Source organism: Cibotium barometz, chromosome 16 (assembly GCF_041138505.1).
Source record: "Cibotium barometz isolate CiBa-2024 chromosome 16, ASM4113850v1, whole genome shotgun sequence".
Lineage (NCBI taxonomy): Eukaryota > Viridiplantae > Streptophyta > Polypodiopsida > Cyatheales > Cibotiaceae > Cibotium > Cibotium barometz.
This window is the reverse complement of record NC_141061.1, coordinates 40,093,667-40,107,941: the sequence shown is the minus strand read 5'-3', so window position 1 is coordinate 40,107,941 and position 14,275 is coordinate 40,093,667. Positions and strand designations below refer to the sequence as shown.

General features: G+C 45.5%; 1 protein-coding gene across 3 annotated transcripts in view; it reads right to left on the bottom strand.

The window, feature by feature from the left end:
• LOC147630643 (uncharacterized) overlaps positions 1-13,821 on the bottom strand; it is a 37,981-nt gene extending 24,160 nt beyond the window's left edge. For 2 of the 3 annotated variants that reach the window (XM_086810574.1, XM_086810573.1), the window contains exons 1-4: positions 13,502-13,821; positions 5,698-5,721; positions 5,390-5,539; positions 5,166-5,286 (exon numbers count right to left, since the gene is read on the bottom strand). In XM_086810574.1, the coding sequence (XP_086666700.1) occupies positions 5,166-5,286; positions 5,390-5,539; positions 5,698-5,721; positions 13,502-13,624 (418 nt within the window). In that variant the 5' untranslated portion in view covers positions 13,625-13,821. The remainder of the gene's footprint in view (positions 1-5,165; positions 5,287-5,389; positions 5,540-5,697; positions 5,722-13,501) is intronic. The other variant, XM_086810575.1, reaches the window with a different exon arrangement.
• Between the last annotated feature and the right edge of the window lie 454 nt (positions 13,822-14,275).

Below are 14,275 nucleotides of genomic sequence, written 5' to 3'. Positions count from 1 at the left end.
ATGTGCATGTAAGGCTCCTCTGGAAAATTGTCCATGAAGCATGCACGTGCATGGTGAGAGCGCACAGACGGTGTGGCGTGGGCAGAGCCGGGAGATTCCACTGACAGCCAGGAGGAGGATGGTCGCCGAATCGCCGGGGGAAGGGGAGCGAACGTGTAGTTGGCGGATGGTTGCCGAATCGCCAATGGAAAGGGGGGGCGGTTCGGTTCACACTAGCGCACGCCCCCTTTTTTTTTTATTAGAGACCCAAGTGTCAATGTTATTTATTTATTTTTTTAATGGTGTAAAGGTGACGGCCCTCGAGCCGACCGGAGGAAGGGTGCGCCGCTTCGAAAAAAGCGCCGCCAGCAACTATGCGAAGAGGTGGAGGACGGGTGCTATTCGGCGGCGAGGGGCTCAGGGCCGGCAGCTGCACGAAGCAAGCAAGGGGCTCACGGCCTGCAGCGAACGAAGCGACGAGGGGGGGGGGTGCTCCATATTCAGCAGAGAGGGGGCGGTTCCTACCATGCAGCGAACGACTACCACCACCGGCACAGCAGGGAGGGGGGTAATCCAGGTATGCAGTAAGGGTTCCCTCTCTGAAACACACACAGTGCGTGTTTATGGGTGTGGAATTTTTTTTTTTTTTTACATCACCATGGGCAAAAATTTACGCCAAGTCCACCATCGCTCCGCTGCTTCCATACAACACCGAGAAGAGGGGTGGACGAGGGAGTGCCGCGGAGAGGGTAAGGGCTTCACAACCCACGGGTAGGAAAAATTTTGCTTTGATACCACTGTAGGATTATGTTGTTAATCCCTCATATTGTGTACTAATTACTACTTAAGTACTTAACTTAGAGAATAAAAGCCTTCAGGAGAACACTTGAGAGAAGACCTGAATTGACTTGAATTGAATTGAATTGATTAAACTGAGTACAATAGGTCTCTTATATAGGAGATGAAGAGACACATTTAAAGAGGCATGTCCTTTGACGAAAGGACATGACCATAGACGAAAGGATACAACTTTAGGCTAAGGGATGTGTCTATTCGATGTAGAGGCACAACCATTCATCAAGGGATACAACCATTCATCGAAGGGATGTGGCTATTCGATGAAGATGTACATCCTTTGGCGAAGAGTCGCAACCAATCGAGTGTAAGGGTTCCCTTGGCTGGTTACTCTTTGCATCTGCAACAGGAATCAGCAATGAAGAGAGTATCTGATACATACATACGTCACAATCATGACACTCAGATTTATGCAAAAGACCTCCATGTGGGCGAGGACAGTAGTCGGCCAAGTGGACAAGGCGAAGTTGGCAGCATATATGTGTTTTATTGTTGTCCATGGACCTGGCCGACAGCAGCAGGTTGGCCACTTGATTAAGTGTGCCAAGAGAAAGGCATAACATTAGTCATTGTAGATCATCTCTCTCCCCTATGGAGCTGGGTCATAGATAGGTTTTTGAGTACCTCTTTTGGAAGACCAAAGACCACAGAACACATGCACCTTTTTGTACTATATGAATATACTGAATACACAACCATCTCTCTCTCTCTCTCTCTCGCTCTCTCTCTCTCTCTCTCTCTCTCTCTCTCTCTCTCTCTGTGTGTCTATGTTGATTGTCCTTGCATCAAGAGCTCCTATGCAGTGCTTAGGGCTGAAAGAAGACAGAGCTTCGGTGCATGTCACACTGAAGACGCAGGCTGATCCCCTTGGGCAGGATCTTGTATGCCATCCCTAAGAGAGTGATGGGTCTCCACCATCGGATACATGCAATTGCCACCTTCCTTCGGGATAAGGCATATCAGACCCTCGGAAATGCATTCGGGGAGTAAGCACGTCTGCATAACCTCATTGAAAGCAGCCCCCATGAGGTCCCAATGGCAAAGGAAGAGGGAAACCAGCAGACCATCCTCTCCTAGGCACTTCATGTGTGGAAAGGCCTTCAACGCGGCTATGCTGGGCAGCGGTGGTTCGCTAGGCATTAGCGCTGCTGGCTGCAGCTGAGTTGACGACAGGAGCAGAATGAGTCGCCGACGCGGAGCTTTCGAACAAGACGATGGTGCACAACACGAAAGTGACAGCATAGAGGATGAGGACAGCGGTCTGCTCTGGCCACAGGAACAGAACCTACTGTGATACCAAATGTTGGCCTAGGGTTCGGAGCAGCAGCTAGACTGAGGACCATCAAGTGCACCTATTGCAAAAAGCTTGGGCATACTAAAGACACGTTTTAAGAAGATGGCCAAAGAGGAATCAAAGGATCATGCAAATTTTGTGTAAGAGCATGAAGAAGAAGATAAAGCTGAAGCATCTACAACAGCCGAAGACAGTATTTGTCATGACAAATACTAACACGTTTTTGGATTTCAACCATCCCTACTTCCTCCATACTGGTGCCCCACTAGACTTCAAAGTTTTTAGCGAGCAAGAGGTGGGAGCTCATCAACAACATTGCCACCTGACACACTTGCTGTGCCAGATGTAGTGTTGTTGGCATTGAGGGATCCGTCACCCCACTGGCAGAAACTAAATGCTTCATTTGGATGAACATCATCAATACCCTCTGGGGATGATGGAAGCACCTCACAGGCAACTCAAATCGGATGTAGCAGCACCATGCAGCTTCCTTACACAAAGAGCCCAGGCCCTCTTTCACCGTGTGGGTTTTGCGGGGGGAGGGGGGGAGGGGGGGGGCTCATTTGGTAGTACAGGTCCACTATATAGCTTTTTCCACCCTTTCCTCGTATGTAGCCTCCCTCCGAGTGCGGCCAGCCAAAAAGGGAGCCCCCCCCCCCCCCCCCCCCCCCCCCCCCCCCTCTTCTTCTATTCTTCTTTGAGTTTCTCTAATCCTCGCATGAGGGACCATTTCTATCTTGTTGCCTCCATTGAGGGTTGTAGTCTGCATCATGCAAACGTTTTCTTTTGACTAATAGAAGGATCTATCCTTGAATTAATATAACCCAACTGGCTGTAACTAGCACAAAGACTTCAAGTGGATCACCCTTTCTCCATAAGAAGATTAAACAGAGTACACCTTTCTTTGCACTTTACAAGATAGATTTCTCCAAGAAGAAAGAACAAGTCATTTTATTGGGAGATTTCAATACTAGAACTCGTACTCGACAAGTCAAGTTGATTGAAGTATAAAGAGGATGCAATCAGATGGAGCAACTCTAGAAGAGTCTACTCTCCATCCTATTTTCTAGGGATGATATTTTTGTTGATATCAAGTTCCAGCAAGTGCTTCTTGCACTATACAAGAAAGATTTCTCCAACATGACACTGAACTGGAGGTTTCAATGCTAGAACTCGTACTCAACTAGGCAAGTTGATTGATATGCAGTTAGACGGAACCACTATAGAAAAGACTACTCTCCATCCTGTTTGATAGGGATGATGACGTACTGATATCACACCATAGGGCCTGCAATGACACTGAGATGCATTGTGAACCTTTTGCCAAGAGAGGGACCTCAAAGTGAACCTTGGAAAAAACCAAGATCATGCTTTTCCACACGAGTCATGGGAAGATTTCCTTGAACACGAGATTGTGAATGCACATACTTACCTCAAGGTCCACTTTTCGGGACCCAAGCAAGAGGATATGCATCACTAGCATGCCTAGAGCGATAGATCCTCCAGGCACATTTCCAGCCGGTCTACAGTAAGACCCTTCTTTTTGACCAGTTATCAAGCTAGCAACCATGTCTGCACCTCTTGCGTGTCACATACTTCGCATTTCTCCATGCTCCCATGTCAGCTTTGGTGTACAGCTTGTCTCTACATGCAACCAGTATCAAGCTGCCCGTGAAATATTTCTTCATGCATGTGGCAAGTGAATTTCTAGATATTTGGGCAGTGGATATGAAGCTGCCAAAGGTCACCTGTGATCAGAGTGTTTTGCTCCTGCCTGGTCAAATTAGGTGACTAGAGTGACTCTATTTCTGTATATTGAAAAGGTGGTAGGGTAGCCTAAGAAGAACCTGTCATCCATTGTGTAACATGCACACATCAACTGTTTTGTTCCTGAAGCAGCAGGCAGCAGGCAGCATGGAGGAGAAAAATGCCAACAATGGTAGCCTCTGTTTCCCATCTATCTTCCACGATGTGTATTCTTTGAAAATATGTGATCAGCTGAAATGAAGATTTGTATTGAGAAGGCAAGCTGCGAATTCAGCTAAAATAATTTGGAGACAGCATCGCATCAAATTCGGAGTCTCTCCCCTTGCATCCACTCTAGAGTAAGAGATCGACTGCTCCAGGCACAATTTGGGGATGATCACCCTTCCCACAGTTGCAAGAGGGATGCCGCATGCACCATCATCAATCATTGAATGCATGTCATGCCAGGCTAGCAATTATCGTTAGGTCACTAGACAAGGTTAAGGTTTAGCAAAATAATCCACCCATGTTGTGAACCCTAATCCAAAGGGACAAAAGAAACTATGTGTGACTGCAATTACAGATTAACAAAACAAGACAAAGTTAGCCAACTAGTTTGCCTACTTTTTCTATATATGGGACCCATCTTGAGTCATTCTAAACATCTTCTACATCGCTTGGTGCAACCAGCAAAGGGAGAAGATCAAGTAATCAAGAGTGGCACATCCGCCCAAATAGAAGCAAAAAAATGAAAATCAGTCCATGTCTTCCTATTGTAGAAGATTTCAGCAATTGGGAAGACTACATGAGGGTTTCTTGCAATGTTCACAGTCAACTTAGCATGCAGTTCAGTTTTAAGCAGATTTGGCAGGATTCCTTGTAAATATTTCAGCTTTATTCAATTCAGTAATATACAGTAGGTTAGGTAAAGAGAATCAAAAATCTTTCACTGTCTTTCCTCTCTTCCTCTTCTCTGTATTATGCCAGTCTGTGTTTCAAAGTGATTGAAGAGCCACGCGTTTGTTAGTGCAACCCCAATAGGGTTGATTTTCGTACTTTTTCCTACCAATAGAACGATCTCAAAAAAAATAAGAGGTATCTGTGAAATCTAAAGATTTAAAAATGGGGGAAGAATTTTACAGAAGTGGCATCATTTTCAAGTTCAATGAGCAGCAATATTTTGTCAAACCTAGCTGCTCTCTGGTTAAATAAGAGCATAAGCCAAGAATGTACAGTAAAGCATGGCTTGAAACAATCCTGGCTGAGAGCATGCGAATGAGAGGAGGATTACTCTTTTGCTTCTTGCATCCAAAATGCGCGTCATAATCTTTGGATTCCTTGTAGTTACAATTTTTACCACCCATCCATTTCCTTTGTGTCTTGTATGAGCTCAAACCATGGGACCAGTACAGCTGCGAAAGTGCACACATTACTTGCATGATGTTAAACAACCCACTAACTTTCAAGTACAACCCTACAAATCCATTAACACTAGTAAGGTTCTTCCTAGTATACCTCTTCAAAGTTCTCGATATGTATTTCACATGACCGCCACTTTAGTAAGTCCCTCTTTTCCGCAGCTCTTTTCTTTCTTTTAGTATAATTGACATACTCCTGTACTTGAGTACGTTGAGCACATAAGTATCTTATGATTGATTTGCAGAACTTTTGTTTCCACGGTTTTGTCATAACCAAAAACGCAATCATGTTAATGCAACAAACAATCAATTCCCTACTACCACAAGCATGTGAAGTTTCATTTTGAATGACCTAAAGAAATTCAATAACAAACATTGATGAACTAGCAAGCAAGTATATCATACCTTGTGGCCATAGCCTCTGTAAGACTGCAAAAGAAAGAGAATAGTGAGACCCAAGACCTCTCTCTCTCTCTCTCTCTCTCTCTCTCTCTCTCTCTCTCTCTCTCTTCGCTGCGCCTCCCTTTATTCTCTCTCTTCTCCCAGATGTTATCCATTAGGAGCTCCTGGTACCATACTTTTCCTCAGTTGTTTCAGTTTCAGTTAGTTGTTTAGTTGTTTTTAGCTTTCCTTACACAGACATTGTATCAGATCCACCAATTGTTGTAACCTTTTTGGTCTCATAGGTCATTTTGGCCTTTTGAAGACGTTAATATATCATTTCATTTTCATTTCATTTCTCTCTCTCTCTCTCTCTCTCTCTCTCTCTCTCTCTCTCTCCCACATGATATTGTATCCCCTCTCTATACTCCACTCACCTCCATAGCGTACCCCCCCTCACTATATTCACACCCTATAAGGGTTTCTGTTTACCTTCCAGTTCCAGTTTCATTTTCTAGGTGCCAGTAGTATCATCTTTATTTTTCATTTTCTGGTTTTTTATCCAGACATTGTATCAGATCCACCATGATGTAACTTTTTGGTCTCATAGGTCATTATGGCCTTTTGAAGACGTTAATATAACATTTCATTTCTCTCTCTCTCTCTCTTCGCCCTTCTTTCCGCACCCGCCCTTGCTCAAGCCCCCAAGGCAGCAACATAATCCTATCACACACACACACATACAGAGCGACCGAATGACTGTACACATGTACAAGTTGAGTTTGAGGTTTTCAAAAAACTTCACACATATTTAGCAACCCCCTGTTTCTGCTGAGACATTCATGTCCAGCACAACTGTACAAATAGAGACCATTTATCCTCCTAGATCAAACAGAAATCTTGGTGCATACACCTTCCAATTCTTCAAGCATTTTCCTCTGTCAAATAACCATTGATGCATCCTGTTACGATCTGCCATTTTCAGCAACCCCCTGGGCTCTTTATATATGGCATCATCAATATATTCTATTGCATTTCCTCCTCCATACCAGCTCACATAATCTTGTGATGGAAACAACCATTCCTCACCTCTACTCCTCTCTGACACATCTGAATCCCACTCATAATCATATACTGAATTAACAAACATCTAATGATCAACTTCCATCTCATGGTCATCCAATTTGCAACCTACATCATTGGCTTCCAACTCTTCCTCTGGACAAACCGCCAAACTAAGACTAACCAAACCACTCATCCATATGTTGAGCATCAACATGAGGTGTGTCCACCATAAACTCATTTCCTTTCAACCCATCAACATCAAACATAGCAACTTCATGCACTGTAGACTCATCATTGCCACTTCCCTGTAGTTTCTCTAGCTTCAAGACTATTGGTGATCCTTCAAGATTCTCCACATCTTGCACAGGCATCTCTACCAAGTCTAAGCTTCCTTAACTGCCAGGCAAAGCATCTTGGTCCCCTCGACTAACAACAATAGTCTCACATGCATTCTCACTACCGACAACCGACTCATTCTCTTGGGCATGACAAAAAACACACACCTTATGATCAGCAACCGCACATACAAAATCTATCACATCATCATCCAAAATAGCATCTAACTCATCATCAGTCACATCATCACTCCCTTCCTGCACAACTGGTATGCAAGTATTTGTTATCTTCTCCAAGGAAGCCAATTCCAACAGATCATCCAATGCATTATCAAGAATACAATTCAGCTCATCATCCAAATTTCCACAAGCTGCAATATCCAACTCATCACCCGGATCATCAATATGTACTTCATCCATAGTATCTCCATTAGTAACATTTTGATCATCACACTCCACCTTGACTGACTGAAGTACAGGCACATGCAAGTCATTACTCATTTCTGAATCAAAGAGATCATCCAAGTCATATCCATACTCAAACACATCAGGTTCCTCAACATTAGCATCACTCTCACAATCCACAGCATCGTCAATAATTCCATCCTCCTCCTCATCTTCTGAAAACTCTTCAGGGCTGATTCCAAAAACCTCACCCTTCTCCATTTCCAACAGGTTAATCTGTCCCATATCCTGCTCTGCAAATGTGTCCTTACGGACTTCATGAACATTGGGCTGAATTGCATCCTTCATCTGCATACTAGAGTCAATCACCCTATCATTCATTCCTATAGACAATTGATACATACCACCATTAGCTTTGGCTGGTTTCTCACATTGCGGACTGATATGACCCCACTCACCACAATTCCGGCATTGCACATCACTCGAATACCCTCTCCCTCTTCCAATATCTGCTGAACTTCCTTCAGAACCAGATGATGCATCAGTCTTCCTTCCCATAACACCTATGCCTCTTCCTCTTCCTGCTGCTGACTCTATCCAATTCAAACTTAAAGACTTCATGAGCTCCACTGCTTCATGAATATCTCTCTTCAATGAATCCTCCTGTTTAGGAACAACAACAGCTTCTCTTTCAGGATGCATACTCTCAATCTCTGGCATCTTCACAAACCTCTTCAGCTCTTCCTGTATTCCCATCTGCCTCAGACGCTTCACCTTCCACTCCTTCTCACGAGCAACTCTGACAGCCTTATCCAAGTTCTTCAGCTCCACCTTCAGACGGAGGGTAGGCTCCAGACCAGCCACAAACAGGTCTCCCTTTATCATTTGCGGGGGTACTTCAAGAATCAAAGCCTCACACCATAGACTCCACAGTCTACCAAACTCGATCAAAACTGATCCACATCCTGACCATCCTTCTGCTGAACTTTACACAACTCTTTCCACACATCATTCGGACTCCTCACACGGACAAACTGTGCCAAAAATGCAGCTCTAGCTACACGGTACTCAGGATCCTGTTGATGAGCATTCCTGTGTGTAGTCACAAACATCTGTAGCCATGCTTTTGCATCACCCTGCAAGCAATAAGTCAAAATCTGAGAGAGGATCTCCGGGGTTGCCCTGTCTTTCATCAAGGCTGTAAACTCCATCTTTTCCAGAAACCTGATTGCACTCTCCTGTGGCAATCCCCAATACTCTGGAAAATCTTGAGCCATCTCTTCAATCTTCTTCACACAAACCCTTGTCTTCTTTCACAAACCGAAGGAAATTTCTTCCTCTGTGGAGGCACCAAAAAGTGATGACACGGAAGCGGTATAGCTGTATATGCCTTTATAGAGTGTCACACTTCCACACACTGATACAAACACACCCAGAACACCAGACCACCCCAGCTCCTAGACAATAAAACAGGCCACTTCTCTTCTTGGCTTCTCCTGGCAACAAATACACACACACTGGCATTCTATACTCAGAGGCAATAATACAAACAAGAACGACCACCTCTCTCCTTTGCAGTAGCAGCAACAATCCAATGAAGCAGCACCATCACGCTTTGTGCTCAGAGGCGGCACCTTCAACAAGAAACTCGCTCTCTGCTGCGGCAGTAAGTACAACATGACACATTCTCCCTCTCTGTGCCAATCCCAAACACAGCTACACACCCATTCTCTGACGTCGTCAGCTTCAGACACCAGCTCCGCTCGCTATCGACTCTAAACTCTGCAGCAACTGTGGCAGCAATATGACATGCCAGCTGCAAGGCCACAATCATCATTCCCAGCCGTTCCGGCGACAAACAGCAACCCCTCCCCGCTACCAGAGGCGGCAACCCTACGAAAGATTCCCTCTCTGAAGTCGTCACCAGACGACCTTCTCTGTCTCCACGCCTGTAGTCAACGCCACCCCTTCACTCCTCCCTACTCTGCAGTCCATGCTCTCTATCTCTCTTGCACTCTTTCGCTGCAGTCGGCACCACCACCTCCTTCTCTGCAGACGATGTGCTCTCCCTTTCTCTCTTTTTGCTGCGCTCTCCTTCCTGGCCTGCAGTCGCCGCCACCCCTTCACAACTTCACTGCAGTCAACGCCAACCTCTCCTTCCTACCAGCCGTCCCAGCAACAAAACCCTCTCTCTGTTTCCCTGCAGTCCCCCAGCCTATCGACGTCCCCCTCTACAGCGAATGCCCCATCCTCTGGAAAAAGACCGCCGCCTGGCCTGAATCGGCATCTTCCTTCCGTCGAATGCTCTTGCGCCATCTCCTTCATTACCATGCACACACGTAGCCACCTTCTCGAATCTCCTTACCTTGGACATTTTCACCCTTCATGCACATATTATATTGGCCCCCTCAACAATTAATTGCCCTTATGCCCACGCACACTTTCGAATACAACCTACAAGTGCCCACTTTATTTTTTGGGACACGCACACATACAGAGCGACCGAATGACTGATACCATCTCCAGCAGACCACGCTCCGGACAAGTCTGTGCTTCCAAGATTTCATCATTTTCCTTGCATATACACTTCCATCAAAGCCTAAAGCCTGATTGCCGCATCCATGACGCCCACACCGAGTCAATGGGTGCTCCATGACTTTACCACAATACGAAACATCACTCATGTACACATGTACAAGTTGAGTTTGAGGTTTTCAAAAAACTTCACACAACAGGCTCCAGGAAGTGACTCAGAGATCATACACAGCACTATCAGGGTGAAGCAGGGCTGCCCCTTGTCTCCTACTCTATTTGGTCTATACATTGACGAGATCTTGGATTACATAGACAGACAGGGAGGACCAGGAGCACATTTGGCAGGAGTCCTTATACCGATCCTCTTGTATGCAGATGATATTGTTCTTATTTCTAATTCACCAGAGGGGCTGCAGAGGCATTTGGATGATTTACGGGCCTTTTGCGAGGACTGGGACCTCACTGTGAACCTTGGAAAGACCAAGGTCATGATCTTTAACACATCCTCATAATGGATAAGTAGATCTGCAGTACAGTTTACATACAGTGGAGAGCTTGTGGAGTATGTTACCTCATTATGGGATCACTTTTGTTGGACCTCAGTTCTCCATGCGGAAGGCGGCCGAAGCTAGATTGATGAGGGGTTATGTAGCCCTTGGCTCGCTAGAGAGGCAATGTTCACAGATACAGTTTCAGGAGTCGAGGATGAAGCTTTGGCTATTTGATACTCTAGTTACACCTGCACTACTGTATGGTGCCCCATCTGGGGTCCTAGCTTATACCACAAGAGAAGACAGAGGAAAGAGTCGGCCGAGACAAATACAGAGGAGGTATATGATGGGTGGAAGCCGATGGAGAGGCCCCTAGTAGCGATGATCTCACGCATGATTAGGAGTAAGCCATCAGTGCCACATGAGATTGTGCAGGCAGGGATGGGGGCTGCACTGATAGTGACGGAGGCTCTATTCCAGACAGTGACATACTGGCACAGGCTATGAGAGGTTCCACTTGATAAATACACCCGGCTAGCCCCTAGAGTCCTCGAGACAATTAACACTTGAGGGAGATACAGAGTGCTGGTACGCACAGGTAGGCACCTGGTTTGGCATGCACAGTATGCAAATGGAGGCACTCCCCCCGTTCCAGTACAAGTACAGTATAGAGGCCCAGTCATTTGCTCTCAACCGCACACAGCGGAACGGGGTTATCAAGAAGGACATTGTCAAACTGGATACTCAGAGGACATGGAGTTCACCTAGTCGACCACTAGGAACGAAGATGGCCTTCTACACAGATCACCTCCTATGCCTGGCAGAGGATGGGTTCATCATCTGCCCACGCTACATGGACACACACCTATCCTTTGGGGTGAGATGTGCAATCGGCCAGATCCGCACCTCGTCCCACCAGCTGAGAGTGGAGACTGCCAGATATGGGCCTAGGGCTTCCGCACAAGAGGACAGGATATGCCAGCTGTCACACAGAGCCTGAGACAGAGGATCATTACATATGTCGATGCCCTGTATACTATGAGATTCGGGGGAGGTTCCATTGCCTCTTCCGAGCTAGGTTCGGACCACTTTCCAGGATCATGGACTTCCCGGATCAGAGATGCCTGGGACTTTTTCTTCTAGAGCTCCGTAGACACAGGGAGTCCTTAGTGAGATCCACATCAACTGTACTTGCTCAAGGACGAGCGCAGTGAGCTCTCACCGACTTCTTCCATACCAACACTCCAAGGGCCGATCCACCCATCATACCCAGACCACAGGCTAGTGCAGGAGCTCGACCGAGAGGTGTGACACTCGACAAAGCCACTGAATTATGCAGAGCTCAACGCCCCAAACCCCGTGGCCCTCACCCACGGCCACGCCACCAAAGGAGGATTCGGGCCATCATCTCCCATCATCGTAGGACCTTCTCGCGTCAGCTCAGTTTTACCACCTTGAGCACCATGTCACAACGGCCCATGAGGGATGTATAAGGGTGATATAAGAGCTCTCTACTCATGTACCTAGATCAAATTTTATAGTTCTAGATTTTTGTTATCTTTCTTTATTACTATTTTGTACCTAGGATGCTGTACCTCATGGATATGATGTAACCTTTTGGTCTCATAGGTCATTTTGGCCTTTTGAAGACGTTAATACAACTTTCTTTCTTTCTCAATCCAAAGTAAGTGTCACTATATTGGGCATCTCCAAAATTCATGTGTATGAAAGGGCTTTGAACGCCCAAAAGATCAAGAATGGGAATGGGGGATTATCCAATACAGAGGACCATGTGTTCGTAGCATTGTCCAGGATCTCCAGAAAGTTTCTTGGACGCAAAAATGGGTTTTGGAGCTCAAGTGTCAAGTAGAAAGTATGTATGGCGAACTCTTGAGGATTTGGGAGAGATCGAGCAATGAAACAGGTTTCTACATAGTGCTTACATGTATTTCTCATGTGGTGGAACACAAAGAGATCTCCTAAATTTAGGAAAAGTTGCTATTTTTGGCAATCTCTGATGGAATTTGCAATCTCTGATGGAATTTCCGTTCGCGTCATTACCTCTGGCATTCGACAAAGATCGAGTATTGTCACAGCGCCATTGTGAAATTAGCTATCATCTGGGATATTTTTAGAGCTAAAGATTGTGGAATTTTTGGCCTTTGGATTTGGGACGTGGTAGATAAGAGGATAAAAGTGAGACAAGTGTCCTCACACTTGTCAATTCAGCTCTACACATGGCATTGTGGCATTTTCTTGCTTATTTGAACATAAGAGAGTTATCTCTTGGGCGAGTTTGAGCTTCAAGCAGGTTTTTGGAGGCTGAAAACTCTCATTTTTCAGCATTTCTCTTCATATCTAAGCCCACCATAGCCATATCCACCTTCGGGAAGATGATTTTCACTACTCTACACCATTTTGCACACCCTGGATGGCTGTTTTTCAGCAAAACAGTCCTAAAACTTACTGAAATTTCTGGTTTTATGCAATATACAGGCTGTTTTTCAGATTTTGGCACTGTGACCTTGGGGTCACTTATTGGACACAAGAGGTCTAGTAGTCACATGGTAACTTGGGGTTACCAAGGAAGCATGCAGGATCTCGTTCAACCTAGTGATATGGGAGGGGCCATCAAGCAGGCTCACGGCAATTAGACCTCAGGCTCAGAGGTGGTTCGAGGCACTGAACCTAGCATCGTGGTCCACTGAGAACTTGACAAATTTTCCAGTTCTACCTCGAGCCTTTTTTCCCTAATAATTTGATTAAAGTTTTTTGCTATTTTCTGCAATAACCTGTCTGTAAATAAAAATCTAAACCATGGCGATTAGAATGCACATGCATTCATAGGCCTATTACATTATATTCATAAACCGCAACAAAGGTCGAAACGTAGCAAAGCCACGCATTGACACATTTTGTACAAAGGCCCTCACAACATGCAGATAGAAACAGTTATGACGCGCGCGCACGTACACATACAGAGATTGGAGGACGTACAGATCTGAACTTTTCAGCCCGTTTCTCGTGGCAGATGGAAGAGGCGTGGAAGTATGCCGCTTTCAAGGTGAACAAAGTGCAGCTCTTCAGAGACGATGAGCTGGCAACGGCCGAAGGAAGCATGTTGAAAATTAGGTCGTGGTGGATGGATGAACAGAATGTGGGCTTTTCCGTCAACCAGCAGCTGCTGCGGCTCCCCCTCTCATCGTACTCTGCTCAACAATCCTTCTGAAAGGATCGCGCGAGCATCGTCCTCATTATTCGGATGCGCCAAGGCAAAACGTTGCGCGGTGAATCAGTGTGTGTAACACATTTTCGGTCTCTACGTACCAACAAAAACTTTTAAGTGTCCAGACGACAAGATTATGTCCGGACGGGGTGGTCAGTGGTCTCACCATCCTGCCCATGAACTTGGCTTCAGCATTTTGAGTCTGCTGGCAAACTTCAAAGGCCAGATAGTTCCCACCAAATTATGTGGTGTGTGGTGAGGCTTAAATACACATTCTTGTACAGCACTCGATCGACGTTATCACGTCCATCATCATCCCCACAATAATTCACGTAAATAACCGAGAATGAATCTCGAACAATCAGCAAATTGATTGAACAATTAACCGATGAAGGACTCCTCATCACTCTAAAAGTTTTATTTTTAATATAAATTCAACACCTCAACATAGCACAGAATCCCTCACTAGCTCCCATCTATTCCTTTCACTAGCTCCCATGTATTTCCTTCCTTTAATTGAACATGGCATCCAAGAACAACTGGAG